General features: G+C 34.0%; 4 protein-coding genes and 1 non-coding gene across 8 annotated transcripts; 2 read left to right on the forward strand and 3 right to left on the reverse strand.

The window, feature by feature from the left end:
• LOC140052190 (uncharacterized) lies at positions 1-2,685 on the reverse strand. Its single transcript, XM_072097637.1, has 3 exons — positions 2,307-2,685; positions 1,440-1,710; positions 1-819 (listed from the first exon to the last, which is right to left on the reverse strand). Exons 1-3 carry the CDS (start codon positions 2,633-2,635, stop codon positions 124-126), a joined length of 1,296 nt encoding a protein of 431 aa, XP_071953738.1. The 5' UTR covers positions 2,636-2,685; the 3' UTR covers positions 1-123.
• Positions 2,686-3,639: 954 nt separating this feature from the next.
• Positions 3,640-8,084, forward strand: LOC140051283 (uncharacterized). 4 transcript variants are annotated; one of them, XM_072096443.1, is made up of 6 exons: positions 3,640-4,077; positions 4,680-4,822; positions 5,386-5,502; positions 5,895-6,161; positions 6,365-6,573; positions 6,935-8,084. In XM_072096443.1, exons 1-6 carry the CDS (start codon positions 3,896-3,898, stop codon positions 7,271-7,273), a joined length of 1,257 nt encoding a protein of 418 aa, XP_071952544.1. In that variant the 5' UTR covers positions 3,640-3,895; the 3' UTR covers positions 7,274-8,084. The 4 variants fall into 4 exon arrangements, with proteins under 4 accessions (XP_071952544.1, XP_071952545.1, XP_071952547.1 ...); XM_072096444.1 differs by having other exon boundaries at positions 3,640-4,053; XM_072096445.1 differs by lacking the exon at positions 3,640-4,077 and adding an exon at positions 4,088-4,351.
• A 5,072-nt stretch (positions 8,085-13,156) lies between these two features.
• Positions 13,157-22,740, reverse strand: LOC140052364 (uncharacterized). Its single transcript, XM_072097904.1, has 6 exons — positions 22,261-22,740; positions 21,991-22,050; positions 16,602-16,709; positions 16,378-16,497; positions 15,666-15,720; positions 13,157-15,229 (listed from the first exon to the last, which is right to left on the reverse strand). Exons 1-6 carry the CDS (start codon positions 22,450-22,452, stop codon positions 15,027-15,029), a joined length of 738 nt encoding a protein of 245 aa, XP_071954005.1. The 5' UTR covers positions 22,453-22,740; the 3' UTR covers positions 13,157-15,026.
• On the reverse strand, positions 13,380-13,718 carry LOC140052507 (uncharacterized). The gene has a single exon (XM_072098114.1). The coding sequence runs from the start codon at positions 13,716-13,718 to the stop codon at positions 13,380-13,382; it is 339 nt and encodes a 112-aa protein (XP_071954215.1).
• Positions 18,254-18,325, forward strand: Trnat-ugu (transfer RNA threonine (anticodon UGU)). Its single transcript has one exon. It is a non-coding gene; the product is annotated as a tRNA-Thr (tRNA).
• Positions 22,741-22,817: the final 77 nt, after the last annotated feature.

Consider the following 22,817-nt stretch of genomic DNA (forward strand, 5'->3'; position numbering starts at 1 on the left):
TTGAATAAATAATTGTTTATATTTAAATGATGCACATTCATGAACCTTGTTTTTCGCATAAACTGCACCAGGATTAAATTGGAATTGAGCTCCACAAAATAATTTGTATTGGAAGCCATAAAATTATTGATTTTTGAGAAATTCTGTTAGTGCATGTCTTGTTTTTGAGGCTTCAGGAAGTGGACATTCACAATGTTCATTCCTTGATGTACTGTTGTCAATACCAGAAAGCCATGCTGGTTGAAACGGATCACCATTACTCTCGCATATATTATGCAAAGTACAACATGCATGTACAAGTGAATTAATAGAATTTAATTGGTTGTGATTGGTTTTGTTTAAAATCTGCCATCGACCTTTTAATCTTCCAAAAACACTTTGAATATTTGCATGAGTTGAAGACAATTGCAAGTTGAAATGTTTTTGATCTTCTGTCATTTGCTCATCATCAGAGTAACATTTCATAAGATTAGGAAGTAAAGGATACGCAGAAGTTCCAAAAAGTAATAATGGAACCGTTTCTCCTTCAATTAACTGTGTTGGATTTGGATTGAACAGTGTTCCTCTACTTAAGCTTCTATGTAGGGACGACAGTGAAAATACATTAGCTTCCAGTAAAGATCCTGGCTGGCCTACATCTGTATCAATGAACATTCCACGATGATCTACCACAGCTTGGAGTACAACGGAGTGAAATTCATTCTGATTCAAGTAGTCTTCCAATGAGTCCTTGGGAGTCTTAATTGAAATATGGGTACAGTCAACAAGTCCTGCTACTTGCGGAAACCCACATTTAGTGTTGAATTCGTCCACAGTATTCTGGAAAATATAAAACTAGTTAGAGACAATTCTGTTAAAAGTAAAACTCTTGCTTAGCTGGAGATTGAATCTTATAAGACTGATGTAAGACATTTTCAGTGTTAAGAATACAAACCTATTTTTATCTAACCAACCACCAACCTTAGCCCCACCATTCTTGAGCTTGGATAAAACACCTGTTCCGGCACGGTTCCGGTCTGGTGCTGGCAAATCAAATCGAACGTCACATGGCTATGCGCTTAACGATTGGTGCATAGCCACGTGGAGCGTCTTGAAAACGAATTGATGTTCGATTCGTCGGACCGGAACCGTGCCGTAACAGGTGTGAAAGACCCTTAAGACATGACCTCCTCAGACAAATGCTCAACAATATACAATTATTTTGTATGGCTATGGTTCTTATGTTTGTTTTGTCTGTAATAAAGGTATACTGTACATTTCCATACCAAAATATTTGAAACCAAAATAAGGGGTATCTCACATCTCACATGCCTACTGTATATTTTAGTCTATCATGCTATCTATACTAATACAGTAATAGAGAGGTAGGAACGTCTCCTGGGTATATTTTTTTAGTTCAAATCATGCTCCTAATATAGAGAGGTGGGAATAATACTTACAAGTAGTTCCCTATTTTCTGGAAATCGAATAATTTTTGGCATCAAATGCTTTTCTATTGCTCGGCATGTTTCATGCACTATGCAACAAACAGTTGAACGTCCAACTCCAAATAGTTTTGAAAGGCTCATATACTCAATGTTTGTTGCCAGCCGCCATAACGTAATAGCTAACCTGTGCTCTACAGTGATTGGTGTTCTCATGCTGGTGACTTCTTTCTCAATAAATGGCCGTAACTGTTCCGCAACAGCCATAAAGGTCGCTCTAGTCATTCTGCAAATAAAACAAATATCCATTTTGTTATTTAACGTTTATCAAACTGAACAATAGATAGTCATTAGATTGGTGTACCCTAAAAGCAAATTCAACATTATTAATTTATTAAATCTTTAACAAAATACTTTTGCAGACCTCCCAACTGAAAACTGAAATATTGGGAGGCACCCTCTATATCCAAATTATAGAGGATGCTATAACAATTTGAAAAATAAATCAAACCATAGAGGGCACTATTCAGAATAGGAAGATCAGATTATAACCGGGGCATTTATTCTAGGTTGTGTGGGGGGTTTCAGGGGGTAGTTTAACCAAAATGGTATTCTATTGGGGGCCGGGGAGGGGGGCGTTTATTCAAATAAATAGTCATAAAGTTCAAATGAAATTTTATTTTAGTTGAAAAAGACTCAATTTTGTTTGGCTTTTACAGCAAGTTATTTGGTCCGATTGAGAAAACTATGTCTCGGGTCCTTTATTTTTTTCCATGGTGGCGTTCCATACATTTTGAGCAACTACTAGACTAGTATAAAAGCATGCAGTAAATGTATCAACAATAATGACATTTGACATAACATTCGGCTAGCATTCTATACCTAAAATTCGTCAACCAAAATTCATCATTCCATTCTTTTAAAACCATATTTTCCCACCAATCGCGATTTCTTGGTAGAGCCCAACAGCTTCTCTCTTTGTTTCCATAATCTAAGCCTCTAGCGGCCTGCAGCAATATGCCCATTGACAGGACTGACTCTCGACGGTAGTGGAGGTATCGCCACAGCCGCTGTCTGCGCTCCGATTCCTGTCTTGCAACACGCCTATGATAAATTTCTATAAACTCGCTTGCAATGGTTAACAGATAATCCGTATCAGCTACTTTGTCTTCAAAAATGTATTTTGCTAATAAACTATTCATATTTTCCATCGAAAGAAAAGCGTACAATAAAAAACAAAAACAAATGTGACCTAACCAGGGAGTTGTTCTAAGTAATAACAACTCCCTGATCAAAGGACTGTTACTCGTTTCTCACACTTGGCAAGGCAAGCTCAGTATGGTATCGCATCGCAAGTACTTTGATCAAAGAATATATATCACAAGAATGAGTAATCCGCGATTTTCCCTGTAACAGTAATATTGTCCATGTGGTAGGGCGCCGCCATAAGTGTGGATGTATCTGGGATGTATACAACTTTTTGTGACGGTTTCACTAATCAAGGGCTGGACCACCGGTAGTATTTTCATGATAAAAAATGTTATAAACTACATGCCAACATCATGTTAAATACTATTTGGATATTTAATTGTTCGTTTTATGCAATTTATTTAGTAAAAGCTGCCGTATAAACTGTTTGCTTTATCAACCGGGCGCTACGATAGCGTGACCGGGCGTGTTGGTGTTTACGCGTCTTCACGAACGATAGTTTAATAATATTCCTATATTTAACTTGTTTCTGGTAAAACAAATAAATGTTAATGATATTTAACATTTTGTCCTATTAATAACATGTATTTTATACTAATTTATATCATAAAAAAATACTTAATTTACCGGGCGTAGAGTAGTACACGGCAATGGTAAAGAATAGGCCGTGCTGAGTAATATTCGTTGATTTTTGGTGTGGCTGTGTTAGGCCTTTTTTGTGAACTAACTTAGCATGTTAGTAAATAATTGTCTGTAAAAGTGAATAAACACTAGTTTGTTAATAAATATGTATTATAAAATAGTTTACAATTGCAAAATATATTATCATAATTCTATTTAATGTGACATGTATAATATCTATTAAATCAAGTCTTATTTAGTATGTATACATCCGCCCTTATGAGGGCGGGCATCACTCTCTGGAGCTCAGTGTTACAAATTTCTCATGCAAAAATCGCGGAATACTCATTCTTGTGATATATATTCTTTGCTTTGATCATATTCGCGTCGTGATTAATGTATCATCCGAACTGTCGCATGTGATTGGTCAACTTACCTGCGTTTTTGCTTCGTCATTGCGCGTTGCGTCCAAGTGTGAACCAAGCTTTAATATAAAAAGGGAAGCAACATTGCGACAACGGTATAATCAGGAGTTCTCCCTGGTATAATCTCTGCTATTTACACGACAGAACTGCTACTGCAGCAGCAAACGCTATTGCCACTGTGAATTGTTTAGCGTAACCAGTTACATTCATTGTGTTATGTGGAAGGCTGGCTTCATAAGAAGAATTTGTATTCACTTGACGAAGGAGAAGATGAAGATCACACCAACGTTTGGAAAAGTATTTCGCGATTCGGAATATGCACTTGATCCAGATGTGACGTTTTGTAATAATGGGGCGTTTTCAGCTGTCCCAAAGCAAGTACTATTTTCACAGGCTAAGTAAGGACATTTGTATAATTTAAGTAAGGGTACAATTGACGGCGGAATAAACGGTATTATGGTAGGCCTACGGTCACTGCAATGCAAGACAATAAACAGTACTCTTTCAAGTTTGATCAATGTGCTTTGCTTTATTGCCGGTCCGCCAGATAGTCTGATGACTTTCCCGCCTCGACTGTGTTGCTTATATCTCGGATTGCTTTCCTCCAGTCCTGTCTGTTTTCTGCTATTCTCCGAATCGTTTCTATATCTTTTATACTATTGATCCTAGGAGGTAGTGCAGTTGATGATTGCTTAAGCGTGGTTCCCACTAGCGACGCAACACAAGGACGTAACGCAACGCAAGTGAATTGACCAATCACAAGCGATGGCTTATTCGCTTGTGATTGCTAACTGTCTATAACTTCGCTTGTCATTGGTTAAAACGCTTGCGTTGCGTTTATGTCCTTGCGTTACGTTCTAGTGGGAACCAAGCTTTATGAAGGGTGATCATCAGGTTGTTATATAGAGTTACCGATAGTATGGATCGTGGTCGTCCTCTATATTTTTGTTGCTTGCAGCTGATCAATGTAGTTGATAATTAAAATTGAGTTTTTATTCAGATTTAGGTATATGCAGGAAACGGACCCAGAAGCCTGGTTTCGCTATAAAGTTAAAGAAGCCATTTCTAATGCGACGGACAATGTTGCCGACATGTTTGGGTCAAATAAAGAAAACTTGGTTTTAGTAGAAAATGCAACTACTGGTAAGACAACTAAACATTTTTTGAGAACAGCATTGGTGGCCCCAGTGGTTTTTCGAGAATGTTTTAAATTCTATATACTTTTTAGTTTGCTCAGAGGATAGCCTATTTGAGGTTGAAGATCTTAAGTTTGGTTCCCACTAGAACGCAGCGACGTATCGACGCAACGTGTTGTATTGCGTAATGACAAATGGAAACCGACGACGCAAAAGTGCTGCAAACATCACAGGTTTATTTTACCCAGGCAACAGGAGGGCAAACACTATTATTGGAAGGGCATTTTGTAAAGCTTGGTTCCCACTAGAACGTAACGCAAAGACGTAAACGCAACGCAAGCGTTTTAACCAATGACAAGCGAAGTTATAGACAGTTAGCAATCACAAGCGAATAAGCCATCGCTTGTGATTGGTCAATTCACTTGTGTTGCGTTACGTCCTTGCGTTGCGTCGCTAGTGGGAACCACGCTTTACGTTGCGTGGGTTGCGTTAAGTTGCGTCGCTAGTGGGAATCAAGCTTTCGGTCTTGTTGCAAAATAAACACATGCTTTTATTCTTCTTATTCCATAGCTGCTAACACCATTTTGAAATCGCTAAGTTTCTCTGAAGGTGATAAGATACTGATAACCACACACACATTTATGTGTGTTAAAAATGCTGCCATGTTTATAGCTAATAATAATCCAGGTAAGAATAAACTTTTTTTTTAAATTAATTTATTAATTTTTTGTTAATTCTCATTTTAGGCAAATTGCCAAGGATAACCACAAGTGAATTCATTCACTATCCAGTGTACCACTCTGTATGCATTGACCATATCTATCTAGCAGTATATACTAGCCCAAAACTAGAACTAAATTATTAGGCACATAAAGCTCTGTCTGATCTACACCATATTATGGTAGTGATATGCCCAAATATGGTAGTGATATGCCCAAATATAGTAGTAATATGCCCCTATCCATATAAATGGGCATATCACATTTATTGTCACATAATGTTTGATAGTGTAGACAGAGCTTAATACTACTTATTACGCTTTTTGGTATCAAGCCTATCCATTGTCAATGATTGTTTAGGCGTTGAGGTAGTTGTCATGGCTATTAATTTACCGATACTGAGTAAACAGCAATTGGTTGATAGTCTTCTAGAGATGCTCAATTGTCATCGTGGAATCAAACTCGCCATCCTAGACCACATCACTGGCCCGTCTGGCATTCTGTTTCCGATTGAAGACATGATACCACTATGTCATCAAAGAGGGGTAATGGTAATGGTAGATGGTGCGCATGCTCCTGGACAGGTAGAGCTTAATTTAGAAGAAATCGGAGCGGATTTCTACTTTGGTATGTTGAAAATCAGTGTAGTCCACACACCAGGTTTCAGTGACGCAATGTGCGCGTTCAAACATTGATGGCAATGCGACGGCATTTGTACGCGCGCGTAAACTTTCTGTTGACACTGTCTAAAACATTTCCGACATGTCCTGTGTTTTAAATGGTGTTCCATTGCCTAATATTTGCTATTTCCATATGTTTTATTCTTTCAGGAAATCTTCATAAATGGTGTTATTCAGCCCGTGGATGTTCCATCCTGTATGTTAACCCTAAACATTCAGATAAAGTAAATCCATTAGTAACATCAAAGGTAGAATGTCCTCGATTACGTAACAGATTCCTGATGCAAGGAAGCAAGGATTACACCGCCCTCTGCTCATCGTCTGCGGCTGTAGAATTTCTTCAGGACATCGGAGGACTAGTGAGTATGAGTATAGGCCTAAGTTGTATATAGTTGGTTGCACAATCGACGTCAAAGGATGTACGCGCCAATTTACACAGACGAGCGGTAACCGTAAGCGGAAAACTACGTTGCTTGTCCTACGTAGAATCTGTATGATTGTATCCTGAGCGGGAATCTCTCGTCCGCTCCGCGCTGTGTATAAGGAATAACATAGATTCTATATTGTTTATTTACCGTTACCGCTCGTCTGTGTAAACTGGCCTTACTTCTTCGGCTTCTAAATCCGTCATTGTAGTGCAAACCACATCATTGCTCTTTCCTTGTCAAAATTCGAATAATAATTTTTGAAACATTATCATTTCCAATGCTTTATTTTTAGTCTGCTGTAAAGAACTACAACGAGCCAATGTTGAAGTGGGCGACAGACATGCTCTGCAAAGCCTGGAATACCACCACAATTCCCATTCACGACAGTTTAAAGGCACCGTTTATGATTCTGATAAAACTACCTGATATTGAAAACATTCCATTATTAACTCCAGATGGAAGTAAGGCAATAGCTCTGAGTGTATACCAAAAACACAAAGTGCACATAGCAGCAACCCGTGTGAACGGCCGCTTCTGGCTTCGACTCTCTGCTCACGTTTATAATACAAAAGATGATTATTATAAATTAAGAGATGCGCTTATGGATATTTATCTACCTCAATTAAGTTAATATATAAGTGCCCACTATTACATAGAATAATTTATATATTGCATTAATGTTTTATTCTAAATTTATCTACCTAAATTAAGTGAATATTATTTTTTCCACAGTTATGAACTATTCTATAATTTTTTGAAATTTTAATTTAAAAACAAAAACAGTCAAAAACTCGATTAAAACGATTTTGGCTTCGAATTTCAAGCTGCTAAGAATATTTAAAAAATAATTATTTTATTATAAATTAATGGATTTCATGATTTTGAATATTAGGCTAAATTACCTAAATTATAACCTTATGGCCGGTTATGAAATATTTTATAGTACTTTATAATTTGTAATTCATATAGTTGTTGTTAATAGGTGCCCACTTACTATTAAATAGAATAATTTATATAGGGCCTATTGTATTTTGAAATGTTTTATTCTAAATTTATCTACCTAAATTAATTAAATAGTATTTATGGTTCTCAGTTATGAAATATTTAATAATAATTTGAAATTTTAATTTTTTTTAAAACTGTTTCTGTTTCTGCCACTAAATTGAAATTGAGTTCCATTTCATCGTATACCATCCGGACACGGAACTTGATAGGCTTAGTCATAAAGTAGTTACAGAGTTGCAGGGCATTTTATCATTGTTGAATGTTTTGATATTAGCCTAATTGTTAAAACGACCTTCACAACCAAAATATTTCTTTGTAATAAAATCTATTTTAAATGGAACGCTACAAAAATAATCCTCTGCTTTATCAGAGCATGCATACCTAATAACCAGACAAGAACGTGTCTTTATTACATTTTACTATCAATCTATTTTCAAGTCACGCAATCCATTTTCAACAATATAGTAGTATAATAACATTTTGATTGAATAGTGAGGGATTAGTTACAGTTTGACTTTGAACAAACAATTGGTAATTTACTGAAAATCCAAAATGAACTTGTGTTATAATACAAAAAAAATTATTCAATCAAAGAAACGCTCTACTACACATGAGAAATAGATGTCGGTCGATAAACTTCTGACGACGACTAAAACAACGACAATCAGCTAAATGTTAGTAATTTTATTTCATCTCTGGCTTGTTACATTTTTCATGACACATTACCGGACTTCCCCCTCCTCTCGCAATGAACGACAGTACAGATCCTCCCTATCTAGGCTCGTGTATGTAGCATACTACTACGTTATTCACAAATTACGCACGCATAGCAGTGTTACTAGAACCATCACAGATTACCTCTAATGGATCAATCATTCACACATGATTTAAAAAATTCATCGACAAACGAAATATAGCCTATATTCATTCCTTTTAAATATTAGGCATATTGCCAAGGCTAATAATCGATTTGTCCATAATTATTGCGTTTTGCCGGGGGTTTTCCATAATCTAAGGCCAATTTTTAGGCCAAATCATAATTGTGCGTATAGTGTTGTATTTCCGATGCGTGTAGTGTTGTATTTCCGATGCGTGTAGTACCCTATTTATTTTCATTTCCGTACGTTCGTCGTAAATAGGCCGAATTTCCGTAGTTATTTATAGACGTTCCAAAATTTGAACCGTGTTATACCGGTAACAGAGCAAAGTTTGCTTCTTTCTGCAAATTTCCTATCATTATTTTCTTTGTTTTATTTGGAGTGTGGTTTAAAACAACACTTTTGTAAAGTTTATAGTGGATAAATGAAAATGAATTTTTGGAAAATGTGGTTTTAACATCTGACTTTATTTAGCATTTTTAAATGAATTAAAATTCCAAATTATACAATTTAACCTTTTGCTCAATTTTTTTATAGCAACTGCTTCATATTTTTTGTACAACTTTTTAAAATTATTAATTGATAATTAATTTACATTAATTGAGTACAGTTATTAGAATGTATTACCGTACCAAAAGTACCTTAATCGGAGACTTCCCCGCGACGTTTGCATTGAACTAAAAAAAATTATCATAAATTTACGTGCGAGAGTACTATTTGCGGCCATCTAGGGGTGTCATTTAACAATTTGCTTGCTCAAATACTCAGTGTCTACAGCCCTGGAGTCTTTGGGCAACCCTCTTAAAATAGTCCTGCGACCGCCCCTGATAGCTCTATCTATATTTATTTACAGCAATTTGTTGAGGAAACTAAATATATCAATGTAAATAGGTGGTATTGATACAGTTGAGTAGGCCTACGTATCGGCTGGTGGTCTAGAAAAAAATAATCGAATGCCATAGGCCTAATATAAACTACAGTACATGATACCATAGATATTATAGTGTAATATATTAAATTCACTATAATCCTCTATGATGATGATACACTATACTTCATAGCCACACATAAATATTGTAGGTAACCGCAGCGTTCCATTTTTTGATGTACGTCGTCGGAAGGCTATATACTTTATGCATGCTTACTACCAGTGATCGAAACAATAGGTACGCGGTTGTCTACTAGCGGTGTTCTTTGTACGATTCGTTCGTGCCCAAGCTTGCGTCAATATCATGTTACATCCTGGGATCAAAAATTCGTATTATTTTTCAGGTGAAAATCGGCAACCAATTCATTTGTTTAACAATAAGGTATGAGTTATTCACGAACGAGTTTACAAATTTTTCAATTTACAAACAACCTTTTGTATCGTGGGGCACGTATTTGGAGGATTTTCAGAGATGAGGGTGTGGTGAGGTATTGTGGATGTCGAGGATAGGGGTTCGCAGTCGGTTAAGGGGAGGGGGGGTCGCTGTAAAGGGGGTTCGCCCGAACCATAAACCCCCCCCCCCCTGGCTAGGGGCCTGGGACTGGGCACGCGCAAACCCCAAAGCACGTGTGGGAGAACAAAGTATATGAGACGTACTGTAAATCTCCTAATTGTAACCCTGGGTTATTACTCTTTGATTGTTTGATCTGTTCAATTTATCTTTGCCAACAATCATAATCCTCTCCATGGTAAATATTTGGCCAATGGAGACTGTACGTTTGTCGGCGGCTGGGAAAATTAAATAGGCTAGAATGTTTGTTACTGGAATGTTGGGGTATGTGGGTCACAACGGCCTTATGAAGTAGGCCTACGCTTCTATACCCGTTATATGTACAGTATATCTAGGTTAGGACAGTGGTGGCGCCAGCGGGGGGGGGGCCTACGGGGGCTCTAGCCCCCTCGTCGGGGAGCCTAGCTCCCCCTCCCCCCCCCCCTTCGTTGGGGAACACGGATACTTTTTGTCGGGGAATATAATATACAGTAAAAAGCGTTCGCGTTCACTTCGTAGCTAGCTTCAGCGCCTAGAAAACCGCGACGTTTCATTGACCGTGAGAGTACGTCAGAGTGATAGTATGCACTTTATGATGCATTCATTATTGCCAGCGATCTAACTTAATACTAAACAATAGTTAGGTTCGCACTTGTCTGGCGGTATCCCTTTGTACGAATCGTTCAACGTTGGGTCGAGACGCGTGATATCAAGTTCCATCCAGGGACCAAAATGTGTAATGTAGTTATTTTCCAGGCGAAGTTTACCGACGGTTACCGAAGGGAACACGGGTACTTTTTGTCGGGGAATATAGTACAGTAAAAGCGTTCGCGTTCACTTCGTAGCAAGCTTCAGCGCCTAGAAAACCGTGACCTTTCATTGACTGTGAGAGTACCTCAGAGTGATATTATGCACTTTATATGCATCCATTATTGCCAGCAATCTAACTTACTACAAAACAATAGCTAGGTTCGCACTTGTCTGGCGGTATTCCTTTGTACGAATCGTTCAACGTTGGGTCGAGACGCGTGATATCATGTTCCATCCAGGGACCAAAAATGTGTACTGTAGTTATTTTCCAGGCGAAGTTTACTGACGGTTACGTCGTGTACTGCGTCGACGTACGCTACACTACAGCAAAAACGAATTATGTTAATTGTTCGTATGTTCACCAATTTTTTAATTTACAAGTAACCTTCTCTACCGTGGGGCACCTAAAATAAATTTTTCATCCATTAATAAAAAAAAAAAACATGCTATTTTCGCTTAGCCAACATCTTATTATAGCTAACAACCATGATAGGGACTTATATATTTTGTTTCATGTTTTGAAGTATAATACAGTAAGTCCAATTTCCGGGACCTCCAACTCTATTTTTCTAAATTTCTTTGAACTTTTATTTTTTAAATTGAAAAATATGGATTGAAACAGTCATCGCGCATCGTTTTTTTGCACGCAGTATTTTATTTATGCATTATAAAAAATGGAAAAAATGGCTACCCTAAATCTGATTAAATTGACCTCAAATGACGCTAGAACGCGTTGCTTCCGGGGGCTTGGCCCCCTGGGCCCCCACCGGCCCTTGCCGGCCCCCTGGCCCCCAGCCTAGTTATGCTCGCTTCGCTCGCATAGCCCCCTCGTCGGGGAATGTAGCCCCCGTGTCGGGAAGATCCTGGCACCACCCCTGGGTTAGGACTAGTTCATCTCGGATTATATTTATGTTACACACAGTGCTTACTGGGCCTACTGATTGTTAAACAAAAATAATTGGAAACCTGTCATTGCATCCTGAAATGGACAAAATTATAGAAGTGGGTGCAGTAACTAAATAAATGTGAAGAAATACTAAACACCTGCTTTTCACCGTGTTATCATCGCTACACTATCCACACCGGGTCCCTCGGATCCACGCTAGACAATCATAAATGTTTTAAGTACATTAGTTGGCTATACCTTCTTTACTCCATGGCTATACAAACTTTTGTAATGGTTTATACTGAGTAGGCCTATATTATTTGTGTGTAAACGTTTTATAGCTTTCTAAATTATTGATCCTGCTCTGTCGTGCATATTCGATCAGCATTCGGCTCATGTGAAAAGAACGTATATCTCTCTCCCCCAGTCTTTGTGAAAATGTGCTTATATTTTTGGTTAATTTTGGTGAGAAAGTAAAATAAAATGACGTTAAAGAATGTAGTTAAGCGAAACTTGACCAGCTTCTCTCTGCTCGCCGCCAATCGACTATTAGGTTTAATTATTCGGATAGCGCATAGAATGCGAGCTACAGTACATATAGTCCTACATGCATATTAACTTATATATAAATATGAATTTTCAGAATTGAAGCCAGCTAATGGTTATGTTACTTGTGAAGGTAATCTCTGTAATCGGTAGGCTATAACCAACAAAAGGAACATGTCAACTGAGAAAATCGATTATAGGCCTCATTATATTGTACAGTAGTTGACCGGTTTTTCTACCAAATTGTAAAAATATTAAAACAGCAATAATTAACAAAGTAATCAAAGCAAGGATATCGAAAAGTTAGTCTGAAAGCCGCCAGATTTTTTCAGAAAAATATTCAAGAACATGGAGTGACAAAAATTAGCTTCAGAGTTGCATTATTGCAAATAGAAATGTCCATGGAATGCCCCATACAAACATTCAAATTAGGTATATTTATTCTAGGGAATAGGCCTACGTTAGTTCGATAACGGTGCGTTCACACAAGGATAAAAGACATTAGTAAACGGCCTATGATCTGATTCAGATTGTGTTCATTATAGTTTGGCTTTTAATCAAGGATTTGAAGATCTATTTTACTTTTTTCAGTTTATAAAGAGTCCAAAATGGTCCTTTTGTGTGAATTCAACTTAATTCAATTAAACTCTATAAGTAGCAATGAAAAACGAAAATGCAGTGACGTTTTAAAACGTTGATAATAGATTTACCATTTTTACCGCGAACAATCCAATGAGTGTTAACAATGTAGTGACGCATTAAAAGGCTGACAATTAGATTTACCTTAACCCGGAAATATTCAATAATTCTCAAATAAACTGGAAAGCCACAATAAAACTCTGTATAAATATAGTTTTGGTCTTTAAACTGTGTAATACAAAATACAATTGTATATGCTTCAAAATTAACTAAATAAAAAGTATGCCATTTTTATTCATATCGAACTCTGATTCCTGCAATATGTTTTATTTTTTCTTTATATGTTCTCAAAAGAGTAGATTTTTAATATATAAAATAACACTAAACAAATCAAGCACATTTTTGTGCTTACAAACAGTATATTAAAGTCATTAAAACATTCAATACAACAGTAATTAACATAATCATTTCTCTCTCGTCGTTCTAGGCCTATACTCATATCTGAGTACTCGTGACCATTCTGAGGTGTCTCCATTCTTGCCGATCTTGAGCTTCATTGTAGCACTTGATTATTGGTCGGTTTGTAGCACCACTTATACCATCAATCCATCTGAGTCTCTGTCTTCCTCTTTTTCGTTTCCCCTCAACTTTCCCAAACATAATAATTTTCTCCATACTATCTCCATCCCGTCTGGCAATATGTTCAAAGTATTGTAGTTTTTGTTTGATAATAGATTCGATTAATGTGCCTTTCTTGCCTATTTCGTGCCTTACACTTTCATTAGTTCTTCTGGCAGTCCATGGAATACCTAGAAGCTTTCTCCAGCACCACATCTCAAAAGCTTCAATTCGTTTTTGATCTGCAGCATTAATTACCCATGTTTCACATGCGTACGTTGCAATTGGAAAAACTAGATCGTTACAACATAATCATTAACTATTACATAAATAGGCCTACGCATGCGTATAAGCTAACGCTTTCGATTCGCGCGAACAAATTCGCCTAGTAGAAAATCGGCTTAAAAGTCCCATTTACACTAGGACAATAACGATCGACGATAATATATTTTTTTAGATAAAACAAAAGAAATTAGAAAGGTTTTCGTTCTAGAACTATTGGATAATCATTTATGCTGTCTTTGATATAAATAATATTTTTAAAATTCCAATAAAATGATGTCATGATACATAAAATCAATAACATCGTTGTATGTCACGATATCATTGCTCTTACTAATCATGAAGTCATTTGATTGGACGTGTGAAAATACGTGTGAAAATATTGTTTTCATCAAAGGAAGCAGAGATGGTTTTTCTATAGTTCTAGAATGAAAGGTTTTTATATTTCTTTTATTTTATGTATGAAAAATGCATTTTTGTCTATCGTCGATCGTTATCGTCCTAGTGTAAATGGGCCTTAAAGATAAGTAATAATGAACAGAGACTTTACACTGAATTTCAGAACAATAGCGAAAATGATTAGTCTATTATGCGCATGGTGTGAAGTTACTCTGTATGATTATATTATATCTTTATGGCGAACGAACTAAATTCAGAATTGTTCTGAACCGTCACTTAAGTCTATGATTTATTTAAAATTGATATTACTGACATTTCATTATGTACAGATATAAAAGCTCAAGGCATCAGGCACTGCAAAAGGGTAAAATATTATATAAAAAAGATTATAATATCTCTCATTGCAATTGCACAAAAAATATTTAAAACTAACATATTATACATTGTCAATACATGAATACAAAACGGAATGTAAATTTAATAAGTAAATAAGGTCATTTAAAGGGACTGAGATTATCATGTATAATACACACTATAAAAACCAACTAATATTTCAGTAATGAACACATTTGTTTGTTTTGTTTATAAGCATGAGATCTAAACCACAGGAAAATGTTTGGCAATATAAATATTCCTATATTGATAATAAAAGGATTTAAACGATATATAAATCCAATGCTATATAAAACAAAATCAATGGTTACATAATAAGCTTTATATGCAAACTAAACATGTATTCAAAACTGCCTATAGGCCTACATATATCATTTTTTTATACAATATAAAAACTCTGACCAAAACAATTAAAAAGTACAACTGTCATCCATTGTTTTATCAACTGATTTATATTTTCTCTGTTTGTTGGTAACTTGGAGGGGGATAATTGGCAGCAGGAGAGAGATAATTGCCAGCAGGAGGGGGATAATTGCCAGCAGAAGGGGGGTAATTTCCAGCTGGAGGCGGGAAATTTCCAGCAGGATAATAACCAGGAGGTGGTTGGTATGGGTAAGCTGGTTGTCCATACTGCATTTGTTGAGCAGGATAGCCTGGGAAGAAAATAAATAAATAAAAGTTACAAATTGTGTTCTTGTTGAAATAGGATTGCTATAATGATAATGTCAATCTAATAGATAATAAAACTTCAGTCAGTTTACTCCAGTAATTAGATTTTCAACTCCCATAATAACATAGCCACAAACAGTTACCAGGTACCCGTTTGAACACCTGAGGAAAGGAGGCAAAGTGTTTGCCTAAGAAGACAAGTAGGACCCGACAACCATTGGTCTCAAGAACAATCCAACGCCTAACAAACTTTAGAACAAAGAATAAGCAGGTACAGTAGAAGTTGTCACAACTTAATTACAAAAGTTTGATTTCAACACACTGTACATACATTTTTTTCTAAATTGAGTGGGTATTTAAACTAGTTGGCATTAAATCCATTTAGTAATCAAAAAATAAATATATAATTAAAGGATATACCTGTCTGAATGACCTGAGTAGTGGTAGTTGGCATGACTTGGTTCGAAACAACAGTCTGATAAAATTAGAACACAAACATTATTTCAAGAATCATTATTTGCTGGTGATAGCACTATGACCTAATGTATAACATCAAGCCACTGATTAAAACAAAATTGTTTGTACTAATTTTTAAATTAATGAAATGAAGAGTTCTATTTTAAGTACAGTAGATAAAAAATTAGGTGTATGAGAGTAAAAGATTGTTTATATATTGTTTATATATTCATTATGTTCAATCTGTATGATGTGAATTCATGTAACAAAAATAAATTATACTGTTTCAGTTTCATTTATTTATCCATAAAGAAAAAAAAATATCGTAGGCCTATAGAATAAAATACATTAAAAGATGAAAAGGTTCTATCAATAAAAAGCTAAAGTTTGTACGTAGAAATGAATTTAACATTTAACTTGTAGGCCTACAGTATAATGGAATATTATTGATTATGTTAATTAATATTTTTGCACATGACCCTAACAAACATATGCGATAACCAGAGATGGTGTTTGTACGTTACGATACAGATACAGATGTTGCATCAGCGATCTTAACAAATTGAAATTTACCACAATCTGAAATGTTGTTGATGAGTAGTGCAATTAAAATGTAAGTTAGTATACGGGAATGTTGTTGTGACATGTATACTTTGTAATGATATTGAGAGCATACCACAGTAGTGTTTGGTCTGGTACGACAACAGCTGGTTCCTCCACACATGATAGCACTGGCATAAATAGACACAACAAATTCAACGACGGCAATGATGGTCAGTATGATGTTGACAACAAACTTTTCAGTATAATAAAACAAAAAATGACTACTAATAATAATATTGTTTTTAATTTCAACATTAGTGTTCATGTTTATTAAACATGGGTATCAAATATACTTACATCATCATCATAACAATAACTGTCGTCGAAGGCTTCGGACAAACTCACAGAAAAGTGAGAGACACTGCAAATGGCTGACAAGATGGACATCACCATACAACCAATAATCTAACAACATTAATAACAAAGGAGGAATTAAAGTGGAGCAGAGTGATAAAGAGAAGACACTTTGACATAGTGCGGACACAGTCTTCGTCTAGTCTCTGATAACCCAGCGCAAAGAACTTGTATCCAAAACCATTAGAAAAATCAAGACCAAGACGACAACCCAACACTACCTGGATAAAATAATTATAGAGAATGATACGGAAAAAAAACCAACTACAGTAAGTCTACTATGCGTATTCTGGCCAAGATGTCGTGATGATGAAAATTTCTTAGAAATATGGCTTTACCAATTCACAGAGCTAAAACACATCATTGTCATGTTCGTATATACTATTTTTAAACTTGAGTAACCTGTAAATTACACTGTGTCACATGACAGAGTCACTTTTCTCTAATATGGCTTTCCATGCATTATACCACCATTAGTTTAATGCTTTTTGTCTTACGTGGGTTCATCCAACTTTTATTACTTCCATAAATACATAATATAATAATTTTACAGTACAGTTCTTTTGAGTTCATCTTTTTTATTGTTATCTTTGAACACTTAACTTTTTTTGTTTATTTACAGTTAAACATATTATGTTTAGAGTATTTACCTTTTTTTTTTTAATCCATAATTTATTTTCCAACTAAATACATAGTTTATTTTCCAACTAAATACATACTTTTATGTTCAACATACATTTCTACTAATGTTATTCCATTTACATATATTTTATAGCATAAACATAATTTGATTTAAAAAAAATTATGTTTGTATCATCATACATATATTTTCTGCTTGAATTTTTAAAATTATGTTAACTCATAAGATAATTTATCAACATGTTTTATTTTTTAAAACTTTCTGTATTATCTATACAGTATATAATCTTTGCTTGTATTCTTCTCCTATTACATTTTTTTTTCTAGTTATCCATTAATATACATATTTTGTATTCGTTAACATACATTTTTTTTTTTGGCATTTACATATATTTTCACTTACATTACATATTTTTTTTTTTTTAATATATTTTGAAAAATCATCATAAACATATTTTCTGCTTGTATTGTTTTCTCTTTTATGTTAACTCATAATATAATTTATCAACATTTCTTATTTTGTATTTGTTAACATATATACTAAAGTTTTGTTTTCTTCTCTTTTTATTTTGTTTTCTTCTTTAACACATGTTAATCTATTATATATATGTTCCTTATAATTTAACACATTTCTACTCGCATTTATTTCTTTAAATATATTTTCATAAACACTTTAACATTGTTTAATACTCCTTTATTTATTATACAATCCATTTTTTATGCATTTAGTTTACATAGCCTATATCCTTTAATAACTCTATAGGCCCTACTCATAAGATACAATTTACGTTGTATATTTATATTACAGATAAATAATATTGTACCTAGCCACTAATTGATATCACAACTTTGGCTATGAATACATACTCCTAAACATATCCTCCACTGATTGTGAGGGCGTTTGTTGTATGAGAGAATGTATCTGGTGGGTGAAAATCTGTGATAATACCATACATGGCTCTGTGGTCTAGTGGTATGATACTCGCCCTGTAAGCGAGAGGTTGCAGGTTCGAATCCCGCCAGAGACATGTTTTCATACAACTAAAAAAAAAATACGGAACTTTCGCCAATGAGCTATGCTCGACGCGATTATGAGATCATGTTCCGAATATGAGCACTGTTTCTATAATTTACAGTATGATTTATATATATAAATATATATACATACTGTATATGCATTATGCATCTTTTGTGTCATTCTCATAGCATACCTTATATTTTCAAACATTTCATAATTTTACATTTGACTGTTCATCTATTTAGACAATATTCTAGACGATTATGATCTAATTTTTCCCATTTCTTTCTAGACGCAAGATTATCAATTGCGTATTCAATTTTTCTTAACATTTTTATTTCTTTAGTCAATAACAACCATGCATTTACAATTTTATTTTCTGTTCGAAAAAGAACACTTGCCTTGTAAATACAAAAAGTAAAAATTGATAACAACTCATTTACAATATTATTGGCAAAACAAGAATAATCAACAAATGCCTGATTTTCTTTGTTACAAGAGTTTAACATGTTGTTAAAATTATACCAAAAGGATGCATTTTTTCACAGTTAATTAGCATGTGCCTTTCATCTTCTATTTCTATTTTACATCTGTCACAAATATCTGAATCATAGATCTTCCATAACTTAAGTTTCTTTTTACAACATAAAATTCTATGCAACAATTTAAAAGTAAATTGTGCAATTTTACTTATGTGCTTCATACAATATACTTTTCTATGCCATATTGTATTCCAATCTAACAATTCTAAATTAAGATCTCTTTCCCATTTCGTTTGAACATTTGGTTCACTGGATTTATTCACCAAAAATTCTTTGTAAAAAGTTTTTACTGAAGCGTTTTTGCCATATAAATCATATTTTTCCACTTCTATTTCCTGAATATTATCTTTAACATTAAAAAGTTTGTTTTTCCAATGCCTGGGAATTGCTTGTTTTAAACAAAAATATTCAACAATCCAGTTTTCTGATGTCTTAAGTTTATCAACAATTTCTTGTGAAGACTTAAAAGTGTTGTCATTAACAATATCACTAATTTGTGTAATTCCAGAATCAATCCAGTTTTGATTATATAAAGATTTATTGTTTAGCACAATATATTTGTTGCCCCACAAAATCGGTTTATTAATTTCATCTATACCTTGTGGTTCAGTGTAAAAACAATTATTATATTGTGTACAAATTGATATAATTTCTTTATAGAAAGTTGGAATATCAGCTAAAAACTTGTTTTTTTTATCTATTTGCGACATTTCGGATAAGTATCTAACAGGATGTAAAAAAATATAATGGAATACACTTCCACTTTCCTGGATCAGGGCTAAGTAACCGTTTTATCCAGTTTAATATGAATGATTTTACAACTAAATTAAAATCAGTTTTATACCTCCGTGTTTAATTTCTTGAAACATAATATCTCTTTTTATTTTTTCTCTTTTTCCATTCCAAATGAACTTAAAAATAATACTTTTAACTTAATTTACAATAGTTGTGGGTACCTCTATTATACTAGCATTATAGACTAGTTTGGAGAGTGCTAGTGTTTTTATCACCATTGCTTTTACCAAAAATACTTAAATTTATTTTTTCCCAGGTTTTTAACACATTTTTAAAATTTTCAATCTTTTCAACCCAGTTTTTTTTGTGGCATTTTGTTTTATCATAACCAACAAAAACACCTAAGAATTTGACAGGCTCATCAACCCATTGTATTGCAAAAGGTTTATGAACGTTGTTTTTTGAAGATCCTATCCACATACCGTTTGTTTTCATTTTGTTAAGTGACATTCATGCCACCTTACAAAACAAGTCTACTGTAATTAAACAAGCTTCAATACTCATTTCATCCCTAACAAAAATTATAGTATCGTCTGCTAACTGAGCAATTTTTACTTCCTGTTCATCATTATACCCTTTCGAAGGCAGTATAATACCTTTACAATGAATATTGTTTCTTATATTGATAGCCATTGGCTCTACAGTAATTAAAAAAAGTAATGCTGAAAGAGGGCATCCTTGTCTAATACCATTATTCATCTTAAAACTTTCTGATACCCATCCATTATTTGTAGTACGGTAACTGACTCAGTATTGAAATAAAAAGTCTTTACCCATTGTATTAGATCCTGACCAAAACCAAATCTTTTCAGTATTAAAAACATTCTATCTATTTTGTCAAACGCTTTAGCAAAATCTAAAAATATTATAGCACCTTCTTTATTAAAATTATTGGTGTATTCTAGTACATCTTCAACAAGCCTTATATTTTCACCGGCAAACCTTCCTTTAATATAACCTTTTTGATCAGTGTCTATTATGTCACCAATTACTAATTTTAATTTATTAGCAATAACATTTGCCATAATCTTGTAATCTATATTAAGAAGAGTTATTGGTCTCCAATTTTTTAAGTCTTCTCTTTTACCATTTTTGTACAGTAAGGATACTACTCCTCTCCTTTGAGAATTTGACAGTTGTCTATTATTAAATGAAAAATTAAAGGCATCACAAACTAATGAGTCAATGGAATTCCAACATTTTTGGTAAAATTCTACTGACAAGCCATCACTGCCTGGGGCCTTATTAAGTCTCATTTCTACTGACAAGCCATCACTGCCTGGGGCCTTATTAAGTCTCATTTTATATAAGGCATGTTTACATTCTTCTATTTCTATAGTCCCTTCACATTTCTTTTTTTGTTTTTCAGAAAGTACTTTGACTTTAGTTTTATTAAGATAATTTAGAATATCTGAAGTTAAAGTTTCAGGTGATTCATTTGAATTTTTCTTTTTGTATAAATTTTTAAAATAATGTACTTGTTCACGAAGAATTTCATCAGTATTGGTAGTGTATTTACCATTACTTTTTAGGACTGATGTGATATATTTTCTTTTAGCTTTACTTTTTTCTAGACCTATAAAAAAAATTGTATTTTTTTCACCCTTCTCAAACCATTCTATTCTTGATCTTATTTGAGCACCCTTTGCTTCTAATGTATATATGTCTTCTATGTCTTTTGCTTTATTAATTAAAATTCTCTCTGTTTTCTCATCATAATTAGTTTCTAGTTTGTTTGTCAGGTCTGAAATTTCTTTTAACAATTTTTCTTTATCCCTATTTCTCAAATGCTTTGTTTTTGCTCTGTAGGCCTATCTGCTTGAGAACTCTTTTATTTTTACTTTCAAGTGCTCCCAAAGTAATTCTGGACTTAAATCATAATGATTTTTTTTTTGACATTGTTATTATCTTAGTAATTTGATTAACGTATTCTTCATCATTTAATAAGCTTAAGTTTCCATATTCCATGACCCTTTTTTTCTTGATTTGTCTGAATTTTAAGTGATATTGCTAGATGGTCAGAACAAATAGCAGGTCTGATATCAGTGCTAACTATTTCACCATTTTTGCACATGGAGTTTGAAATGCACCAAAAATCTAGCCTTCTATAAACATTTTTTCGTCTCCATGTATATTAGTTTAATGCTAATAAAATTTGAATACATACTATATCATAAAGAATGATACATCATTTTGAAACAAAAGATGGTTATTTTATACAAAACAAATAAAAAAAACTTTTTAGCCTACAGTACTAGTGAAAATAATGAAACAGACTAAAATACTGTGAATAGGCCTAATTCCAATTAAAAACTAAAAATAAAGTACAAATACTTACTGGACATGACTGCTTTTGATGACCAGCAATTACACCAAGAATTCCAGCAGGTAAGTAAAACTTTAAAAAAATTAAAAAATTGGAGCATGGTGGATTGAGAAAAAGACAGATATGCATGGAAGATTATAATTTGTCACTCATAATTTCTTGTACAGTATGTGCAGTGTTATGTATATTTGCATTTCAAATTGGGGGAATTTAATATAATAGGTTAATATAATACATTCCAGTAATCATTATCATTAAAAATAAATTTCAGATTTTATTTACCCCTGTTCCACACCAGATGGCTGTGCCACTTGAGGTGTTACATGTTACAATGGCAACAACTCCGAGAATGATTGACAGTACGGCAAAAATAATTTGTATCCATCCATTGACTTTAGCACTGACATCATTCAGGTTGGCGGATGTTATTGGACCAGATTGGTGATGGTACTGCACTGTTTGCGCTGCAGGCATGACAACTGTATGAGGTTGCGGATTTTGAACAATAGTAGCTAAAGAAATTTCCAATGCCCTATACAAAAATTAAAATGAGGTATTTATTCTAGGGAATAGGCCTACGGTAGTTGCAAAATGATCTTGAAACTTCGACAACGGTGCGTTTACATAATGATAAAATACACTAGTAAACGGCCTATGATCTGATTGTGTTCATTATAGTTTGGCTTTTAATCAAGGATTTGAAGATCTATTTTGCTGCGGTTTTTTTCAGTTTATAAAGACTAGTCCAAAATGGTCCTTTTGTGTGAATTCAACTTAATTCAATTAAACTTTATAAGTAGCAATGAAAAACGAAAATGCATTGTTGATAATAGATTTAC

The sequence above is a fragment of the Antedon mediterranea genome, chromosome 6, assembly GCF_964355755.1.
Source record: "Antedon mediterranea chromosome 6, ecAntMedi1.1, whole genome shotgun sequence".
In the NCBI taxonomy this organism is placed as follows: domain Eukaryota; kingdom Metazoa; phylum Echinodermata; class Crinoidea; order Comatulida; family Antedonidae; genus Antedon; species Antedon mediterranea.